Consider the following 22,402-nt stretch of genomic DNA (forward strand, 5'->3'; position numbering starts at 1 on the left):
CTAAAATTATTCTTGATCCATTAAATCAGGCTTTTAAAAAAATTTCTTTATTGAAGATTAACCTAATGTAAATATTCCTAATGTAACAAGACAAAGAAAAGCATTCATTTTTCAAGTTCCTAGAAACAGCTTATTTTATATTTTCATTCTTTTTTTATGAAAACTATATGTAAAGCTCAACATTCTAAAACTAATTTATTTTTGAACTGCCTCTATATTTTTTGTAATTTATTTAAAAATAGAATAACATTTAAAAATTTGTTGGTTTCCCAAGCTCCACAATTAAAGCTGTATTTTCTTTTCTGTTTTATTAAAATATAGTTAGTTTACTGTATGAAAAATGTGTTCTGATACATATACTTACATCATTTGTAGCCATCTTCCTAGATCTTGGAAGTGGAGACTTCCTGTGTATATGAATTGGCTCTGATACCATTGGTTTAAACAATATCACAGCTCGATCAACTTCATCTCTTTTAGAAGTACGTGGTTCATCATCATTATCAATTTTAAAAGGTCTCCTGCCTTCATTCTGTGAGCAAAGAATATAAAACACTTTTACTATTCAGATTTAAGAAATCTCTTCTGATAAACAAATTCAACTACCACTGGTAGAGGTACTTGAAATACATATACAAGTTTCTTTACTCAGATGAATTAACATTAATTGAACTCTTCTAACAGCTTAGTATTATGCTGTGTACTATGAGGGAAAAGGCAGAGTCTCTGAGTTCAAAAATCCATATACTCTATGGAGAAATTAAACAGTAAAATGACAATTTAAAAACCACATAAGACAAAGTGTTTAATTACATTTCATCAAGTGCAAGAATAAACAATAATAATAAATGACAGTAAGAAATAATAGAGATGAGCTTTGTTATATAGTAGTCTCATCAACCTGAGCACGAACTAAATAGCACTTGTATTTATATATTTCAGAATATTTAAATATATTCCAAATATGTCTAATAAATGTGATAACTGCATTAAAAGTAAAAATCATTCAATGACTCATTAAGCATTTACTAAGTGTATAACATGTGCCATGAATTGTACTAGGACACAGATGAATAAGACACAGTCCCAGATTACAAGAATCCTCCAATATAGTATGGGAGACAGGCAGGCTAAAAAATTTTATATCAAATATCCAACTATAAGATAATGCATACATTGGGCCATAGTAATACAGTAAAACACATATTTTAAAGCAATAAGAATGGACAAACTAAAACTAAATGTAACTACATTGATGAACCTCATAAACATAATATTGGCCAAAAGAAAATAAGCTGAGTACATAAAAACCCTCATCAAATTAAGGGTTACAGAGAATAAAAAGGTACTTCTTTAATGAAATGAAATGAAAAAAGGTCCTTCTAAAACTTGAAGGAATCATCATAGTTAATAATAAAACACTGAAAGATAAGAATGTCCACTATCACTAAATCTATTCATCATTCATAGATGATGTTATGATCATATACATAAAAAATCCAAATGACTCTGAGGGTAAATTATTAGAATGAATAACAGCATATATCAAGTTATAAATTTGCTAGTTATAAAATTTTTATATAAAACTGAGTTAAAATTTAATATGACAAAAAAAATGAAATTTAAATCATAAACAAAATTTAAATTTATCATAAATCATTTATGATAGCATAAAAAACTATAAAGGAACTAGGAATTAATCTGACAAAGATTGTGTAAAACAATTATTTGGTGCAAAAGTAATTGTGGTTTTTGTTATTATTTTTAATGAAAAAATAATTATTTTATCAAAAATTATAAAGTATAGTTAAACTCAGAAATATACCACGTCCTTAGCCTAGAAGACTCAACACTGAAAAAGTATCATTTTTCTCCAAATTGATCTGCAAAGTAATGGCAATCTCCATAAAAATCTCAGAGTCTTTTCAGAATATTATAAAATGATTATAAAATTTATATGAAAATGCATGAAACATGAAATATTCAATATAATCTTTAAGAACAACAAAGCTGGAGGAGTTCTGTACTCAATACCAATATTTATTATAAAGCTATAATAATTAAGACTGTGGTACTGGTAGAGAGGGAGCAATCAAGTAAGACTAAAAATTCAGAAACCAACCAATCAAAATACAGACACAATATATGTCTACAGTATCAGATGTAGCGCTACAGGCGGCAGAAAAAGGATGAACTCCTGAATCTATGATACTGGGGCTTAGTTATTCATAGAGTGAAGACAACAAAACTGGACTGCACATCACATGTACTACATCCAAAAAAATCAATTTCGGTGAATTAAAGGTTTCAGGTTATCCATTCTAAACACGGCCTTAAAATTCAAACAATCTAGTTTACAGCCCCACCAACAGTGTAAAAGTGTTCCTATTTCTCCACATCCTCTCCAGCACCTGTTGTTTCCTAACTTTTTAATGATCACCATTCTAACTGGTGTGAGATGGTATCTGATTGTGGTTTTGATTTGCATTTCTCTGATGGTCAGTGATGATGGGCATTTTTTCATGTGTCTGTTGGCTGCATAAATGACTTCTTTTGAGAAGTGTCTGTTCATATCCTTCACCCACTTTTTGATGGGGTTGTTTTTTTTCTTGTAAATTTGTTTGAGTTCATTGTAGATTCTGGATATTAGCCCTTTGTCAGATGAGTAGGTTGCAAAAATTTTCTCCCATTCTGTAGGCTGCAAAAATTTTCTCCCATTCTGTAGGTTGCCTGTTCACTCTGATGGTAGTTTCTTTTGCTCTGCAGAAGCTCTTCAGTTTAATTAGATCCCATTTGTCAATTTTGGCTTTTGTTGCCATTGCTTTTGGTGTTTTAGACATGCAGTTCTTGCCCATGCCCATGTCCTGAATGGCACCGCCTAGGTTTTCTTCTAGGGTTTTTATGGTTTTAGGTCTAACATGTAAGTCTTTAATCCATCTTGAATTAATTTTTGTATAAGGTGTAAGGAAGGGATCCTAGTTCAACCATTGTGGAAGTCAGTGTGGCGATTCCTCAGGGATCTAGAACTAGAAATATCATTTGACCCAGCCATCCCATTACTGGGTATATACCCAAAGGATTATAAGTCATGCTGCTATAAAGACACATGCACACATATGTTTACTGCGGCACTATTCACAATAGCAAAGACTTGGAACAAACCCAAATGTCCAACAACGATAGACTGGATTAAGAAAATGTGGCACATATACACTATGGAATACTATGCAGCCATAAAAAATGATGAGTTCATGTCCTTTGTAGGGACGTGGATGAAGCTGGAAACCATCATTCTCAGCAAACTATCACAAGGACAAAAAACCAAACACCGCATGTTCTCACTCATAGGTAGGAATTGAACAATGAGAACACATGGACACAGGAAGGGGAACATCACACACTGGGGACTGTTGTGGGGTGGGGGGAGGGGGGAGGGATAGCATTAGGAGATATACCTAATGCTAAATGATGAGGTAACGGGGCAGCACACCAACATGGCACATGTATACATATGTAACAAACCTGCATGTCATGCACATGTACCCTAAAATTTAAAGCATAATAATAATAAAATAAAAAAATTCAAACAATCTAAACAAAAGATAAAATTCCTAAGTATTCCAATATGCATAAAAGTGCAGTCTATACAAATCACACTTTAAAAAATTTAAGCCATTTTCCTACTTAGAAGTTGAAATAAGAATTATTTATAGTAGATTATAAAAATCTCTTATAGAAACCTCATGAAAGTCTAGAACTGTAGTAACTAAGCACTGAGAGTTCCACCTTCATTACCTCTCTGGAAGCTGGTCTATATCCATAGCCAGATGGTAAATTTTTGTCTTCTTCACAACCTTTGGCTCCTGGACTAAAGTGTAATTCAACATGAAAGCGTTCCTCTGAGGAAAGATCCTAAGAAATATGACAGAACATTTTCAAAATGAGAAACTTTAAGCTCTTTATTTATGTCTGGTAAAACACAAATCAAGAGCTCTGTTTACCTTATTAGGATCCTCATAAAGCATGATAACAATCTGAGTCATGTAGTTGAGCTCATTGACAACATTTAAATAATCCATAGCTCGTTTCCACTGTTCATCCTTTGATTCCTGAACAAAAGATATATGTGGTAAGCATTTTCCCAAACTGTGTTACCTGAAAGTCACTTTATTGTCACTACGGTAGCTTGTTTAATCCTAGTGATACCACATAAAGTGAATACTTATTATACGTACAATTTTTAAAAATAATTCCACTACATTTAAAAGTCTTAGTAAGTTATTTAAGCTTGTTTTGATAAAATATTTTTAAAATCTCTACAAGTTTGAGTATCCCTAACTTGAAAATCCAAAATCCAAAATGTTCCAAAATTCAAAACTTTTTGAGCACTAACATGACACTCGAAGGAAATACTCATTGGAGAATTTTGGGTTTTCAGATTAGGGATGCTAAACCAGTAAGTATAATGCAAATATTCCAAAATCCAAAAACAATTCCAAATTCCAAAAAACTTCTGGTCTCAAACACTTCAGATAAGAGATATTCAACCTATATTAGAAGTTATAGTGGTAATCTTTTTTTAACCGCTTATACAAAATGAAGAATAAATAATTTCTTGAAATATGATAAACACTAATGAATTCTGAGGGTAAGAGACAGTTTTTAACTTTGTTAAGTTCCAAAGTACCTAGTATAGCATCATATTTCATAACCACAGAATACTATCCTATAACAGGAATGCTGTTTTTTCCCACCATCATATAGTTATGTATGCGATATAGGCCTATCAATAAGTATCCCTATTACACTGAAGTGATATTCAAAAATCAGAAGAAGGAGGCATATGTAAATTCTATTGATCTTACCATCTCCTTCACCATTCCTCCATCTTCATTCTGAGAATCATTGGTCTTTAAACATGTAATCATAGAGCATCAGAACTGAAAAGGATCTTAGAGAACATGTACTACAAGCATTCAAAGTAGAAAATTCTATCTGAAAAGGCAAAACTACTCAAAGTAAAGTCTATAGTCAACAGTTAACAGGATCTACTTAAATTATACGTACATCACAGATAAATTTCCTTTGTTGTATACTATGTAATTACATTACAAATATATAAAAGCACATTTCCTTTTTGTATACACTAAGAGTATACAATATTATGGACTTTAGTACAGAATGCACCTTGTTTTAAAAGCAAATTATAAGACCACACATTGACTGTATGTTTTTTAAAATTCAGCATGTATTTTATTTCTATTTTAGACATTATACATTCTGTGTGTGTGTGTGTGTGTGTGTGTGTGCACACATGCATGTGTGCAATTTAGGAGGTAGTATGTGAAGAGATGTACTTTTTTCAAAATTGATAAGGGAAAACATAAATTAGCATTACTGAGTTTCACTAAATGTTAAGTTAGCACAAATGATGAATTTAAATACTGAAAATTTTCATTAGGTGAACAGATAATTGATCTTGTGATTTTGTGATACTCCAGTATTAAGAATACCATTTAATGTCTAACTCAGTGTTGCAGTTATAGATTTTGCTAGGTCTTCTCTAATAAATAGATAAAATTAAGTAATATTTAGTAGTAACTTCCAGAACATAATTAATATGTAAGAAGACACAAAAGTATCTTTTTAAATAAAGGCCCCATTACACATATTCCTGAAATCTTGTTTATAATCTTAGTTCCTTAACAAACTTTACAAATAATTCTACAGAAAGATTTTACCCAGTCCATTCCGAATAATTAAAAATTGCAATGGGGAATATACTGAGTAAGATTTTAATTATATTACTTACAGATTCTTACAAGGATAATAAGAGTTGGGATAATGAAAACAAAACATTTTGGTAGACTTTAATTTTCACCTTAGTAAATACATGTAATTATTTTTCCCCCTGGAAGCACTGATTTTTAAAATAATGAAGTTGTTCAGTTTTTGTTTTAGAAATGCAGCCTGAATTCAATATATGCCCAACAAACTCTAGATCCACGGCTACCACCCTAGTCCAAATGACATCTTTTTGGACCACTGTAATAATTTCCTAACTGGTTTCCTCATACCCACTTTCACCTATCTACTGTCCACACAACAACCAAAGCCACCCATTTCCCTGCTTAAAACCTTTCAATAGCTTCCCAATCCAATTAGAATACAAGGCACTGACTCTTCAACCATATCTGCTGTCATTTTATCCAATACTTACTACTATTCTCCAACCACAGGCTTTCTATCAGTTCCTATATTACTCATGTTCTTTATACCCTCTATATATGTCAAAAAAGACCATGTAAGAGATGTATGTCTCCTCTTCACAAACAATTCCATCAATACTACTGGATATACAAGCTTTTGCCTTGCTAATTAACGGTCAGTTTTTTTCCCACTAATCCACATACTTATGCAAGGATGTCACTTTGCTATTCTTTAGTGGGACAAAGAAGAAACAAAAAACCAGAAGAAAGAACATATGGATTTGGAATTTTAATTGGAATAGAACTTTGAAACAGCCTTAGGATAACTTTGATAATAATTACTCTCAAGGACCAGTAATAAGATTGATTAGGAAACAGACATATACCAAATCATCACTATATATTTCACTGCCCTTCTTTTAAAAGTACATAAGAAAACAAAATTTTTTCTTTTATAGATCACTTTCTATACAGACGTGCATAGATGTGTATACCAATATACGCACAGAAAAATAAAGGAACATTCTTATCTTTTGGCTAGTTTAGAGATGATTGATTTAGATGAGATTCTGGACTTCAAGTAGTATTACTCTATTACGGCATGGCACTGAGTGGAGGGGGTGGTACTGAGGGAGATGTGAAGTGAGTTTTGTATGTGGGAAGAATACAAATTACTGTGGCAAATAGGTATCACTGTGGCAGATTTTGTGTTTTCCAAAGATGGCTGACATACACATTCAATTATACATACTCTTCTTACAACAGGATAGGGACACTCAGCCCACCTAGTGCTGTGGGTTGTTTCCTCTCCTTCTGAACCTGGATGAACCTCTGTGATTGCCTCAACCAAGAGAGTCCAGCAGAAGTGATGCTACATGATTTTAGAAGTCAGGTCATAAAAATGCCATGCACTTGCACCTTGCTCTCATAGGAAGCTCACTCCTGGAACTCAGTCAGGTGCAATATTTTGAGGAAGCAGGCCACATGAAGAGGCCAGATGTAGGTGTTCTGGTTGATAACCGCAGCTGAGGTCCCAGCTGACAGCCAACATGAAGCACCAAACATGAGAGAAAACCCTTGAGATTATTTGAGACCCAGCCACTGTCTGACTACAACCTCATGACCCTAAGTGAAACTTCATAATTGATCCTAGTCAACACTCTAAACTGTATGACATAAAAATGAAATGACTGTGGTTGTTTTAAGCCACAAAGTCTTGGTATGTCATTACATAATAGTAGATAATAGTAGATAGTACATAATAGTAGATCAGTGCCACAATGTCTAACCAAACACCAAGTTCCATCAATTCTGACCCCTAAATGACTCAAATTCATCAGGCTTCTCTTTACTGCCACCAGTCTATAAAATCACCAAAAATACTTTAGATTATTGTTTGCTTAAATGTATCGTCTCTGAAGAGAACATCTTTATCCCTAAAATCTAGCAAAATACTTGGTATATAGTAGTCCCTTGAAAGATGACATTAAGTAGTAAAACTTAAGGATGAATTACTAAAATTTCACAGTAAAAATAGCAGTTAGTGATTTAATTACAAAATTAAATATATTTGTTAGACTGAAATAACTTATTCTACTTACATTGCATAAGGCACCATAGCGAAGAATAGACAGCAAAGAATGTACATGACTTTCACTGGTAAAATATAATCTAGTACGAACATGACGTTCAGGAGACAGAACACCTCTAGAATACCTAAAATTAAAAGCAGACAGTGTTCAAACATAACCATATAATCAAAAACTCACTAAATATTGAAATTATTTTCTAAAATTAAATTTAATTTCACTAGAAGTAAAAGACCACAAAAATCTATTATTCTTCCAACCACAATAGAGGATGTATCTTAGTATATATTCTAACATGACGCAAACTATAACTAACTAGGACCTCTGAGAGTAGTCAAAGAATAGACTTAATATTAGTCAAGTACACTGTAAATAGGTTATTTTATCTCCTTTAGTAGCAATGACAGAGGTTATAGACCTAAAGATGCTCACAGACATTAATGCTGCTAAATGGGGTACACATTGATGGCCCCACGTGAACAATGGACCTATATATTCCCTTTTCCCCACTTACCTTAGTTTTCTCTAAATTGGAGCCAAAAATAACTTTGGTTGGAAGTTAATAGAAATACCTAGGTAATACTATTTTCACAATATGCCAGTGACACACTTCTGAATTCATAGGACCATCGAAGTGTAATTTAAATTTGAAGTATGCAAAAATAGATGCCTAGAGATTTAAATAACCAGTACAGTTTCTTACACAGGATGAAGTTTATTTACAGTGTCATCATCTTGTGTCCTCTGAAGGTCTGAGCGAATTTTTCTAACCAGAGGAGTACAGTAGCCTTTGGCAATCTCCAGTTTTTCAGCTTTAGTTATACCATATTCCTGAGCAAAAAATACATGACATTAGAAAAAGGATATAATGACAAAGTACTCTAAAAAAATACACTCCTTAATTAGTCTAGTGAGAGACAAATATTTTATCAAGCCTTTTTTGAACGTTGGATAACTCCGAGTTTGCATTTTTTGCAACTGCAAATGTATGATTTTCAAACTATTAAGTATAATTGGAAGGATTTTGTGGTGGAACTGAACAAAAGCCAGTAATTTCTGAAGGGGGAGAATGAATGGGTGAATGTAATTTTTATGACTAGTATTCACTAAATCAGTGGTTTTAAATGTAAAAACAACCCTAAAAGAAAGGTGGATTAAGGCCACAAACACTAAAGCACAATATGTAATAAATATATGAAAAAAATTAAACCTTGAGATTTCTGTCTTTCCAAATGTCAAAGATTTAAAAGACTAACACGTTCTTCAAAAGCCTTTGGCTGATATTTTTAAAGTTTTAACTGGAAGTGAGCCTAGATTCCATGAAATTATCAAATTTAATTACATAATCATTATGAGTTAATTGGATTTGTAAGGAATTAGCACAATGTGAAGTGTCCAGAAAACATGGCAATTTTAAGAGTAATTGCAATGAAAATTATAGTTCAAAGCAGTAGAAGAGGAGAAAGGAAGAAGGCAGAAAAGTGGGGGTAGAGTGGGAAAGAGGGAGAAAAGGGAAGAGGGAAGAAACACACAAACCTTCTCTCTCCAAGTTCATTCTAGGATATTTCAACTTAAAGGCTATTTCTTGCTACTAGATACCTCCAGAAAGATTCACATAGAATAACATCAGTATAGACAACAGATCTCAAAACTGCCTAATAAAGAAAATGCTGACTGATTACAGATGAAAGACCTAGGAAAACAGGACTTGCTGGGGTGATTTACCTTAAACTAAAGCTAAGGTGGTTCAATAATCTTGCCAATGTAGGTGACTACAGAGTGAATATGCAACTGTGTATTTATGTGTAAATGAAAGAAAAATGTTGGAATTAAAAAATCATCAGGGAAACAATTTTTTTTAATTTGTTATTAGCAAGATGTGAGGAAACAGGGATTTTCATATACTGCTAGTCTGGGTAAAAACTGATTAAAGATTTCTGGAGCTACAGAAATGATCTTGAGTGAATGGAAAGATGTGTGTAAAGAGAGTGAAACAAATTTTAAAAGTCTAGATTTCCAAAGACAAGTTGGTTAAATAAATTATTCTTACATTCACACCACTCAGCCATTGGGAATAATAATGTATATATAGCTTTAATGGCATGGAAAGAAGTTCTTTATGCTAAATGAAGGAAAAAATTAGGTTGTAAAATAGTATGCTTTTTCTGATTCAGTTTTCATAAAGAATGTATTTGCTATATATACGCCTTTATGGAAACAATTATATGTAGATGAATTTAAGGAAAGAGGCCTTTAAGAATATTCCAAAACATTGATATGTTTTTCTTTTGTTGGTAATGTTATAGTAACTTTTTTGCTCTATCTGTATTTTCTAGTTTTATTACAAAGATATATTACTATTATAATCAAGAAATTTCTCTCTTCAAAACAGTGACATATTTTGCTCATCTGCCTCTATCAACTAGGACCAAATAATTTTTTAGGTATGCAAATTCTCATATGTAGTTACAATATTTGTGCCACAAATAGAACTGATTAAAATACCAGCTAAGGCGACTTGAAGGCTTTCTATGGTGATTTCAATGAGAATGTCATTGAACTGTCTTTGGGAAATGCTACTATAAAGAACTGTCTGCATTTCATAATCTACGAATAACCAAAGAAAACATCTTTAAACTTCAATTAATATGTGTCATCTCAATTAAGATAATTTTAATATCAAATTTGGTCTTTAAATGTTTTTATTTACCACCATAACATCATGGCTATAAAACATCATTTTTAAACAAGGGCCCCAATTTTCTGAGGATTAAGCCTGGTTAAAAAGTGAAAATTTGATTCTATTGTAGCATAACACCTATCAAAACTAGTTTAACTGTTAAAATAACTAAAACAGACCGTATGCATCATTTAAGCCTAGATATGATTGGAATTACATAATTCACATAGCACAGACATAAAAATTAATCAATCAATGTAAGAGTAGAAACTGATTTTTTAAGGCATAGTGTCATTTTGAAGTACACCAGAACATACGTATATACCTTTCTCTTTCACAGTGATACCCTGTTAATCTACATTAAATTATTCTAAACAAGTTAAAACTTTGTATTATTTGGCTGAGTCAAGTCTTGAAGCTTGAAATATTATTTGCTTGAGAACTATGTATGCAAAATTTTATTTTTTCCATTACAAACCACATTTTCATTATAAATTATTGCAAATATGTTTATAATTGTTAGTTATCTTTTTGGTGATTGAAAACACCTGCCTTCTGTCCACAGTTTTTGTATTTACGAGGCCTAAAGTAACAAAGCAAGATATTTATTGAACTGATTCAACACTCTGAAAAAAAAAGTCCAAAGTTTCTGTTACAATAAAGATTGTCCTATGAAAAAGTTAGGGAGATAAACCCAAAGTTGTCCTCTCCTTAATTTATAAAATAATCTCAGGACACCAGGGAAGCATATAAAAAGACCTCTTGTATTAAAAGTATGAATTTACCAAAAATAGAACTGATTTATGTAAACTTGGGCATAATTTTATCTGAATAGTCAAACGATTTAAAAAATAACTTATCCAAGAAAAATAATTTTAGAGTTGTCTTCAAATAAATTCTCAGACTGTCATGAAAATCTAACCTAATAGCAGCAAAGAGAATTACCGTAACAGACAGAGAACAGCTGAGCTTGAAGAATTACTTTGATAGATACAAATGATGACTCAACTCCTTCATAACATACTAATCTTTAGTGCTTCTTCTGGTATTTAAAAAAATTTATTATAAATATTTAAGTTACAAGGACATGGTGAGAAATGTCTTCAACTATATAAACAATACACCTGAAATACATACACCATGTAAGGAGGAGAAATGACCATCTACAATACTGTTAACCCTTGAGTTTTCTTTTTGGCTCAACTCTTAGAGACTAATTTTTCATTCCCAGTTGTAAAATATTTAGTATATATAATGGAAACAGTAGAGGGGTGAGATTAAATAAGCAATGCAATGGCACAGACATGGATATGCTAAACATTAGACAAAGCATTGTGTATTTAGCCTCTGAGCAGGTGATACATTTAGATACACTGAAAGCCCGCCTTGAAAAGTGCTTATAGCCACCATAAATATCTTAAAGTCTTGTATTCACAGATAATTGTTAAAAAGCATACTTACAAAACCAAAACATTTTATTATACAAAATAAAACTTGTCTTTTACAGAATAAAACTTACCTTTTTCATTTGCTAAATGAAAGAAATTGTCAGGGAATGAGTCCTGTTTCCTAAGTAAATGTTTCCTAAAGGCCTAAAGACATATTCGTAAAGTCTGAGATATTTTCATCCTCTTTTAAAAATAATTTTTAAAATCACAGATTCATACAATATACCTAAAATTGTCTATATTATATATCTGATCAAATATGTAGTTCTCTTTCATGTTGAAGAAACAAGCTAATTGTTAACATGTACATAAATACCTATAGGTAAGTTGTACAACTGTCTGAATTCTCAGTTTTTCAAAATCTATAGGTTTTCCTGTACTGTCTATGAATACTAGGAAAGGGACAGTTATTTTAACCATTCTTATGCATGGGTATTTATAAGTTAGCTTTTTGAACTTTTTTTCATAATCTTTATCTTTTTCATGTATTTTTTTCCTGCTTTCAAACTTTATGTAGTCCACAGCTGGAATATCTGATCTACTCCAACCTCCTCTTTACAATATCCAAATAATCTTGTACTGAGTTGAAAAAAGCTCCAAAAGTGACATCAGGAACTTTGTTCTTCTAACCTAGTCCTGATCTCAATATGTTTTGTCACTTACCCCTTTATTATCAATCCAATTCTCTGCTTAATTGCATTTTAGTTATTTGAATTCTTGTTACACCTTTATTTTTATTCTTCTATAATGAAAAGACCCATGTCCCCCAAAAAACAACTATGTATATCTCGACCTCTAAACATTATTTTCAAAATACTTTTGCATAAAGTAAAAAGAATTGCAAAAAACTTTATATAAGACCGTAATGATCTTTATGTCTTACTCCCCACATATTTCCATATATAGATGGCAGATGCAAAACAGGTGTTCAATAAATACTTAATTGATTTATTCCATACCGTTTTCCATTCTTCAGTTTGTTCACATATTATTATTCTCTAAGAGTATCAATTCTTAAATTAAAAAAAAATTTACTACCTTCTTATGGCAGTGAAAATACTCTGTATGCTACTACGATGATACATGTCGTCATAAATTTGTCCAAACCCATATGTATAACACCAAGAGTGAACCCTAATGGACTATGGACTCTGGGTGATGTGTCAATGTAGGTTCGTCAGTTATAACAAATGCACCATTCTTGTGGGGGACAATCATAACGTAGGGGAGGACGCGCTGTGTATGGAAGCAGGGGCATATGGGAAATCTTTCACTTTCTGTTTGATTTTGCTGTGAACATAAAACTGCTCTAATAAATATAGTCTGCTAAAAAAAGTCACTGTAATCAAACTATTAGAAAATCAAATAATGTGATCAATATAACCATTAAAAGCTTAAAATATAAATTCATAATTGCCTAATTTCCTGTTTAAAGTTACTGGTTTTCCAAGGACATGAAAACCAACTACCTTTTTATCCACCAACAGACATTTTAAAAGTATCTATTTTTCCAATATTATAAGAAATTGATTCTTAAGAATGACTTACCTGAGGGATAACAATATCTGCTAATGCCTTCGAAAGCCTATATAATTCCATTGTGTTTTCTAATTTCAAGGAACCATTATGCTGGACATCATATTTTATACAGTCATATATGTCAGGGATTTTACTAATATCATATCTTCCATTCTTTGTTTTAAAGTCTTTCTCTAACTTGGACCATCTACGTAGCATAAGCTCCAATGTTTCACTATGGTAAAGCTGAATATCTAAAACAACATAACAATTTTAGTTCATGCAACTTAAAAATCTGATTTAGAATATATATTAATATGTTAATAATTAGAAACTTTTTAAAGTGTCAAAAATACAACTGTATGAAGTTAGAGAGTTACTATAGGCATACACTACTAGCAATCATGTATTTTTTAGACTTAAAGGGTTAGGAACTAGGCTTATAAAAGAGTTTTTCCACATATTATAGACTTTAATAACAATAAGGAGAAAAAGAGCAACGATTTTAACAAAGCTCTTTTAAGCTCATATATTTTCAATTTTCAATACTATTATTCTTATTAGACTCACATAACTAAGTGAATAGGCAGACTAGCAGAGGAATATTAGACATTAAAAATATCCAAATGATCCATTTTCTGCCAGAAAAAAACCCAAGATGCCAAAGTTGTCTAAGTTACTAACCAAGTAAGTTTTGGGGCCAGAGCCTAGGATCACTTTCCTGTTGCTTGCTCCTTCTTATTACCCTGTCTACCCACTGCTTAACTATATGGCAATGCTGCATAATAAGATAATCCAATGAGAATATTTTATTTTCTCTTTCATGCTGTCATGGATAAAAACCACTATAACTTAGCCATTATTTTTTTGCTTGATATATATTAACTCATACTATACATAGCTCTCAAGAGAGGCTTGATTTCTTACAACAAGATTGGTGTATCATATATTAAATGCTTAATTGAATAGTAACTTTTATTTGTTCTATGCTCTAATAAAAATATATTTACCTGATGATTTGGGATCTTCCATTCGATGTCTGATTTGAGAAGTCAAACTCTGAATTAAGGAATAAACTTTATCACAGGTCTTCACAGGATTTTTAATTAAATGCATTGATTTGATAAGAGAAATGCTTCCAGATGGAGTAAGCTACAAATAAGTAAAGTATATATTTTATATCTGGTTATGCCTAATTGTCTAAGAGAACAATATACATACACAAAATTTTCCAATAGCTGGAGAATAACTCCATAGCAGAAATTAAAATGACCACAAAATACAGTTGACCCTTGAACACCACAGGTTTGAACTGCAAAGGACCACATATGTGCAGGGTTTTTCCCTAAAAGTTACACCAAAATGTACTGTTTCTCCTGCCTCCCCTTCCACCTCCTTCACCTCTTCCACCCTTGAGACAGCATGACTAACCCCTCCTCTTCCTCCTTCTTCTCAGCCTGCTCAATGTGAAAATAAAGATGAAGACCTCTAAGATGATCTACTTCCTCTTAAGGAATAGTAAATATATTTTCTCTTCCTTATAATTTTCTTAATAACATTTTCTTTTCTCTAGCTCACTCTAGAATTTTCTTAATATTTTCTTTTCTCTAGTTCACTCTATTGTAAGACTAGAGTATATAATACATATACAAAATACTGGGGAACTTATAAAAAGTATGTGGAAAAATTGAATTAAAAGATAAAAGTAAAAAACTTTATTTCTCAACATAAGGTCTGTCAGGGTCAAGACACTTTTGTAAGCAATGATACCAGCCATTTAGTCTATTCCTAAAATACTGAGGATCCTGGGAATTTATCCATGTGAATGCAGACTTTTTTACATTATTAACTGAAGAAAAATGAGTGCCCCTTAAATATTTTTTTAAGATTAGGAAACAAACAGAAGTCAGAAGGAGCCATATCAGGACCACAAGGTAGATTCCTAATGACCTCCCACTGAAACTCTTGCAAAACTGCCCTTGTCTGAGAGGAATAAGCAGGAGCATTGTCATGATGGAAGACTCTGTAGTGAAGATTTTGTGGGTGTTTTCTACTAATGCTTTGGCTAACTCTCTCAAAACAATCTCATAATAAGCAGATGTTATTGCTTGTTAGCCCTCCAGAAAGTCAGCAAGCAAAATGCCTTGGGCGTCCCAAATAACTAGTGCCATGACCTCTGCTCTTGACCAGTCTGCTTCTGCTTTGACTGGACCAATTCCACCTCTTGGTAGCCATTACTTTGATTGTGCTTTGTTTTCAGGATATCCTGGTAAAACCAGTTTCATTTTCTGTTACAATTCTTCAAAGAAATGCTTTGGGATCTTCATCCCACTTGTTTAAAATTTCCATTGAAAGCTCTGCTCCTGTCTATAGCTGATCTGAGCACAATGGTTCTGGCACTCTAAGCAGAAAGTTTGCTCAACTTTAATTTTTAGGTCAGAATTGTGTAAGTTAAACCAACTGAGATGTCTATTGTACTGGCTATTGTTCTGCTGTTAATTATTGGTCTTCTTCAATTAGGGCACGAACAAGATTAATTTTTTCCTTGCAAAATTGATGTGGATGGTCTGCCATCGAGGGCTTCATCTTCACCATCATCTCATCCCATCTTAAAACGAGTTATCCATGTGTATACTGCTGATTTCTTTGGGAAACTGTTCCTATAAACTTTTTGTAAAGTATCAATGATTTCACCATTTTTTTCGCTTAAGCTTCACCATAAATTTGCTGTTTGTTCTTGTTTCAATTTTAGCAGAATTCATGTTGCCCCTCACAGGGGCTCTCTTCAAACTGATGTCTCACTCTTGTTAGTGCCTCAAACTAAATCCTGTTCAGACATGTCATAACAAGTTAATACAAGATTATTTTAGTGTAAAAAAAAGTTGAAATTTGTGTATAGTTTTTTCATAATGAGCATTCATATATGTTCATTGTTCACGTTATTGCTAAGGCTTCCAGTCAAAGGTAGGCTTAAATTGGTAGTTAAGTTTTTGCAGAGTCAAAAGTTATACACCAATTTTTTTACTGGGAGGGGGACTGGCACTTCTAACCCCAACATTGTCTAAGGGTGAACTGTACAGTAATAAGATCAAGGAGGAAGTAAAAGACTCAGAATTCATGTTAAAAAATATTAAACCTCAGCTGTCTTATCAATAAAGAAAATTTAGCAGAAATACTCTAACTTAACGGAATTTGATGACAATCTGCTGACTCTGTTAACATGTGTAAATACGGTTCTGACCAGTTGACATATATCTACACGTAATAACTCTAGGCATCTATTATTCTTTTCCCAGATGAGTTACTTACCTGAGGTTAAGCTACTTGCTTAAGATCAAACCACTAGGATGTGAAGGAGTAGGACTCAAATGCAGGTAGTCTGGCTACAGACTGGTGCTCTTAACCACTATCCTATTATGCCTTTGTAATAAATTTTTTTTGAATAAAAGCCATCAATAAAAATATAGTTCCACATTCCAGTTTTGACATTTAGCTTGGCAAGTTATTTACCCACATTAAGTAAGTTTCTACAAATATAAAAAATGTCAAGTGCAATTCTACTTCTGGTTATAATAAACTAGGTAGTTTGGACCAATATATCCACTGAAGGGAAGTAAAAATTCTGGGCAAAGAATATCTATATGTATGCTTTCAGGAATCTGTGAAATAACAAGGTGGTAAAGAATTATGGCAGCAAAACTCAAAGGTCAGTGATCCAGAAAGTGAGCCTAGAATTTAAGGCTGTTTCTCCACTGGAAACATTTATATTTATGAATATAATAAATGACTCCAGTCAAAAGAGTGCATAAAGGAAAATTTATGGCCTAGGGTGCATATTTTGTAAAAGACAGAACATTAATAACTTAGTAAGTATTCACCTGGGGTTATTAATTTTGAGAATCAGAAAAATAGCAAAATAAAACTAGAGAGGTAGAATAAATAAAATATTAAGTAATGAGAATTAATCAAATGGAAAATAAGCATATAATTCAGAGACCTAACAAATCTTAACAATGGTTCTTTGAAAGGACTAATAAACTAATCAACCATGGTGAAACTTATCAAGAAAAAAAGGAAAAAAGTATAATGTTAAGAAAGAAAAAGGGATATCTCTATAGATCCTACACAAATTACAAAGAAATAAAAGACGATATTATGAACAAACTTCTAAAAAATGTAATTTAATAATACTGACATAAACATAACTGAGAAGTACTAATCTATTCTGAAATCCATAATTAGAAACTTTCCCACAAAGAAAACACCCACAGGATTTACCATACTATTTACTAGTAAAGTTTACCAAAAATTTAATGAAATATTTGTACATATACTATTCTCCTCAAATAGGAAGCATTCCCTAACTAATTTTACAAGACTAGCATAATCTTGACATTGAAATAAAAGACACAACAAAAATAAAAAAGTAAAGGTCAATCTGACTCATGAACATAGATTCAAAATTCCTAACCAAAAATTTCAGCAAACTAAAATCAGTGATATGAAAGAAAAAGATCATACATGGAAAAGTTGAGGATATTCTAGAACCAAGGTTAGTTTCACATTCAAAAAACTGTAAGATATAATAGATGAAAGAAAATATATAAAATTCAGTAAGTTTTTATAATAGAAACTCAGCCAAATAGAAACAATGAAATTTCCTTATTTTGAAGAAGGGCAGCTATATAAAATGTCTACAGAAAACTTTATATTTAATGTACAAGTGTTACTAGAAACGTTACTTTTATTTAATATTATTCTGAGGGTCCTAGCTATGGAAAGCAGAAAAAGAATTTTTAAAAAAACAAAGATTGGAAAAGAAAAAAACCTATGGATGTGCTGTTAAAGAATGAAACAAATCTAGATAAATTATTAGAACTAATGAATTCAACAAGGTTGATGCCTATAATCTCAATATTTTAAAAATAATTATATTTCTATATAGCAACAACAGAGAATAAAACTTTTAAAGAGGGGCCATTTATAATTGCATAATATCAATCACCTCAGCCTAAATCTAACAAAGATGCACAAGAACTCTGTGAAGTAAATTATAAAACATTATTTAAAGATATTAAAGAATATCTAAATGAGCTATACTACATTCACAGATTGAAAGACTAGAGAAAAAAATATAAATTTGCACAAACTACAAACATAATACAACCAAAATAAAAAAATCCCAACAGTATTTCTGACAGCTTGTTTTAAAATTTATATGAAAAATGAAAAAAAAAAAAAAAAAGCCAAAAACCGCTTGAAGAAGGATCCATTTGGGTGTTGGGAGGTATTATTCGCATAGGGATCAACAAACGGAATATAGGGTCCAGAAACAGATCACACATATATAATAAAGACGGTACTTCTGAGTAATGGGAAAGAATAGTCTTTTCAGTATGTTCTGCTGGGACACCCAGATGTACATGTAGTTGCAGGGGAAATATCAACCTTGACATTCTTAGCTCATAGCACACACAAAAGTTAATTTTATCTGGATTGCAGATAAATGTGAAGAGCAACACAGTAAGTTTATAGAAGATATATATATCTTATGGCCTCTTCTCAGAAAAAGATAAACAATATATTAAAATGCTTTGACCTATGGGGGAAAAAAATGAACTTGGAAATCATGAAAAACTATAAGTTCTGCTTATCAAAAGATATTATTGGCTGGGCGTGGTGGCTCATGCCTGTAATTCCAAAGCCTTGGGATGTCAAGGCAGGAGGATCACTTGAGGCCAAGAGTTTGAGACTAGCCTGGGCAACACAGTGAGACCCAGTCTCTAGAAAAATTTAAAAAGTTAGCTGAGCATGGTGGTGTGCACCTGTAGCCTCAGCTACTCAGGAGGCTGAAGCAGGAGAATCACTTGAGCCCAGGAGTTTCAGGCCACAGTGAGCTATGATCACACCACTGCACTCCAGCCTGGGTGACAGAGCAAGACCTTGTCTCTAAAAAACAAACAAACAAAAAAAAACAAAAAAGAAAAGACATCATGACATCATTAAGGCTCAGAGTAGGTGGTGTTATCTATATGTTATCTACAAATAACAAAGAACTCATATCCAGAATATATAAAGAACTTCTACCTTCCAAGAAGAAAAACATAGACAATTCACAGAAAAAGGACAGGAGACTTGTCCTCATTCAAGAGGATATCTAAATGGTCAATAGACATTGAAGCCACAATAAAGTAAATTCTAGGTATATCCACCAGAATGGCCAAAATGGAATCATCTGAGAATTCCAAGAATGGAGAATATGTGGAGCAATGACAACTATCATGGACCTCTGGTGGGAGTGTAAATTAGCTCAATAGTGTTAGAAAACACAAAAAGCAGTGGCAACAAAAGCCAAAATTGACAAATGAGATGTAATTAAACTAAAGAGCTTCTGCACAGCAGAAGAAACTACCATCAGAGTGAACAGGCAACCTACAGAATGGGAGAAAATTTTTGCAATCTACTCATCTGACAAAGGGCTAATATCCAGAATCTACAAAGAACTCAAACAAATTTACAAGAAAAAAACAAACAACCCCATCAGAAAGTGGGCAAAGGATATGAATAGACATTTCTCAAAAGAAGACATTTATGCAGCCAAAAAACACATGAAAAAAATGCTCATAATCAATGGCCATCAGAGAAATGCAAATCAAAACCACGAGATACCATCTCACACCAGTTAGAATGGCAATCATTAAAAAGTCAGGAAACAACAGGTGCTGGAGAGGATGTGGAGAAATAGGAACACTTTTACACTGTTGGTGGGACTGTAAACTAGTTCAACCATTGTGGAAGACAGTGTGGCGATTCCTCAGGGATCTAGAACTAGAAATACCATTTGACCCAGCCATCCCATTACTGGGTATATACCCAAAGGATTATAAATCATGCTGCTATAAGGACACATGCACACGTATGTTTATTGCCACACTATTCACAATAGCAAAGACTTGGAACCAATCCAAATTCGATCAATGATAGACTGGATTAAGAAAATGAGGCACATATACACCATGGAATACTATGCAGCCATAAAAAATGATGAGTTCATGTCCTTTGTAGGGACATGGATGAAACTGGAAACCATCATTCTCAGCAAACTATCGCAAGGACAAAAAACCAAATACTGCATGTTCTCACTCATAGGTGGGAACTGAACAATGAGTACACTTAGACACAGGAAGAACATCATACACCGGGGCCTGTTGTGGGGTGGGGGAAGGGGGGAGGGAAAGCATTAGGAGATATACCTAATGTAAATGATGAGTTAATGGGTGCAGCACACCAACATGGCACATGTATACATACATAACAAACCAGCACATCATGCACATGTACTCTAGAACTTAAAGTGTAATTTAAAAAAAAAAATGAAAAGACAAAAAAAAAAAAAAAAAAAGAAAACAGTTTGACATTACCTGCTAACATTGTAAGTAAGTATACCATGGTCACAGTAATTCCACTCCTACAATATACCCAAGAGAAACGTATGCTCATTGCACAGGTGGCATACCAGGATATTCATGGCAACTTTAATCCTAACAGTCCAAAACTCTAACATATAGAAAGGATATATAAATTGTAATATGTTCATAAAATAGTACATGGGTCAACAAACTATAGCCTGCAGGTCAAATGTGGCCTGTCGCACAGGCCATGAGCTAAGAATGGTTTTTACATGCTTAAAACGCAGTTAAAAAAAAAACAAAAACAATATGCAACAGAGACCATATTTGGACTGCAAAGTCTAATTTTTTTAAATAAAATATTTACTATCTGGCCTTTTACAGAAAAGTTCTGCCAAACCTGAAATGGAATACAACAAACAGAGCAGTGATTATTAACTAACTATGACCATTACTTAATATGGTTGAATTTCACAAAAAGAAGCCAAATATAAAATAAAACATGTTCTATTATATGAAACTTAAAATTAGCCAAAGTAAATTAATACTGTAGAGCCATTATAGAAAACAGTATGAACATTTCTCAAAAAACTGAAGACAGAATTACCATATGATCCAACAATCCCAATACTAGGTATACAGCTAAAGGAAATGAAATCGTATGTCAAGGAGATATTTGCATTCCCATTTTTATTGTAGTACTGTTCACAACAGATAAGATCTGGAATCAACCTGTCCAATAACAGATGAATGAATAAAGAAAGTGTAGTATATATACAAAATGAAGTATCATCATCTAGCCTTAAAAAAGAAGGAAATCCTATCATTAGCAACAACATGGATGAACCTAGAAGACACTATGTTAAGTGAAACAAGCCAGGCACAGAATGACAAATATGTATAATCTCACTTATATGTAGAATCTAAAAAAGTTAAACTCAGAGAAGCAGAGTAAAATGATGGCTACCAGAGGCTGGAAAAGGAAGGGGCTGGGAACATGCTGGTCAAGGGATACACAATTTCAGTTAGATAGAAGGAATAAGTTCAGGAGCTCTATTGTACAACATGGTGATTATAGTAATAGCAATATATTTTATCCTTGAAAATTGCTGAGAGTAGATTTTAAAAGTTCTCATCGCAAAAAAATAAGGATGTGAGGTAATACATATGTTAATTAACTCCAGTTAGCCATTTCACAATGCATATATATTTTAAAACATGTTATGTTATAAACATATATAATTTTAATTTGTCAATTAAAATCAATAGATTTAAAGTTAGAAAAAAGCCAAAAATTAGACTACACTGGTTAGAGACTATACTTATTATTCAAGTAAGTATTCTGGATATGAAAAGAATATAAAAAGTCAGGACAGTAGTTTTTTTTGAGGAGGTAGGGAATGGGTTGCGAGTGAGAAGGGGCATACAGAAGCCAAAGTTGTTCCAATGTTCTATTTCTTTTCCTGGAGGATGATAACATGTGTATTTGCTTTATAATACAATAAGCTCTACATTTATGTTTTATGCACTTATCACTTTTCTGTGTGTG

The 22,402-nt window shown here is 32.5% G+C and overlaps 2 protein-coding genes across 32 annotated transcripts in view; one reads left to right on the forward strand and one right to left on the reverse strand.

The window, feature by feature from the left end:
* GIN1 (gypsy retrotransposon integrase 1) overlaps positions 1–22,402 on the forward strand; it is a 176,229-nt gene that overhangs the window by 68,776 nt on the left and 85,051 nt on the right. For 6 of the 7 annotated variants that reach the window (XM_058440667.1, XM_058440670.1, XM_058440668.1 and 3 more), the window contains one exon: positions 14,901–14,962. The exons of the other annotated variant lie outside the window; for it this stretch is intronic. The gene's annotated coding sequence lies outside the window, so the exon portion shown is untranslated. The remainder of the gene's footprint in view (positions 1–14,900; positions 14,963–22,402) is intronic. 7 annotated transcript variants of the gene reach the window in all.
* The window catches only part of PPIP5K2 (diphosphoinositol pentakisphosphate kinase 2), a 99,629-nt gene that overhangs the window by 39,919 nt on the left and 37,308 nt on the right, over positions 1–22,402 (reverse strand). For 15 of the 25 annotated variants that reach the window (XM_058440657.1, XM_058440656.1, XM_058440662.1 and 12 more), the window contains 8 exons: positions 14,455–14,596; positions 13,475–13,698; positions 8,502–8,629; positions 7,811–7,925; positions 4,866–4,910; positions 4,002–4,109; positions 3,796–3,912; positions 365–532 (listed from right to left, as the gene is read on the reverse strand). In XM_058440657.1, coding sequence (XP_058296640.1) covers positions 365–532; positions 3,796–3,912; positions 4,002–4,109; positions 4,866–4,910; positions 7,811–7,925; positions 8,502–8,629; positions 13,475–13,698; positions 14,455–14,596 — 1,047 coding nt within the window. The remainder of the gene's footprint in view (positions 1–364; positions 533–3,795; positions 3,913–4,001; positions 4,110–4,865; positions 4,911–7,810; positions 7,926–8,501; positions 8,630–13,474; positions 13,699–14,454; positions 14,597–22,402) is intronic. The other 10 variants (XM_032156724.2, XM_058440658.1, XM_032156729.2 and 7 more) reach the window with 1 other exon arrangement.

The sequence above is a fragment of the Hylobates moloch genome, unplaced genomic scaffold (assembly GCF_009828535.3).
Source record: "Hylobates moloch isolate HMO894 unplaced genomic scaffold, HMol_V3 SCAFFOLD_6, whole genome shotgun sequence".
Classification (NCBI taxonomy): Eukaryota; Metazoa; Chordata; class Mammalia; order Primates; family Hylobatidae; genus Hylobates; species Hylobates moloch.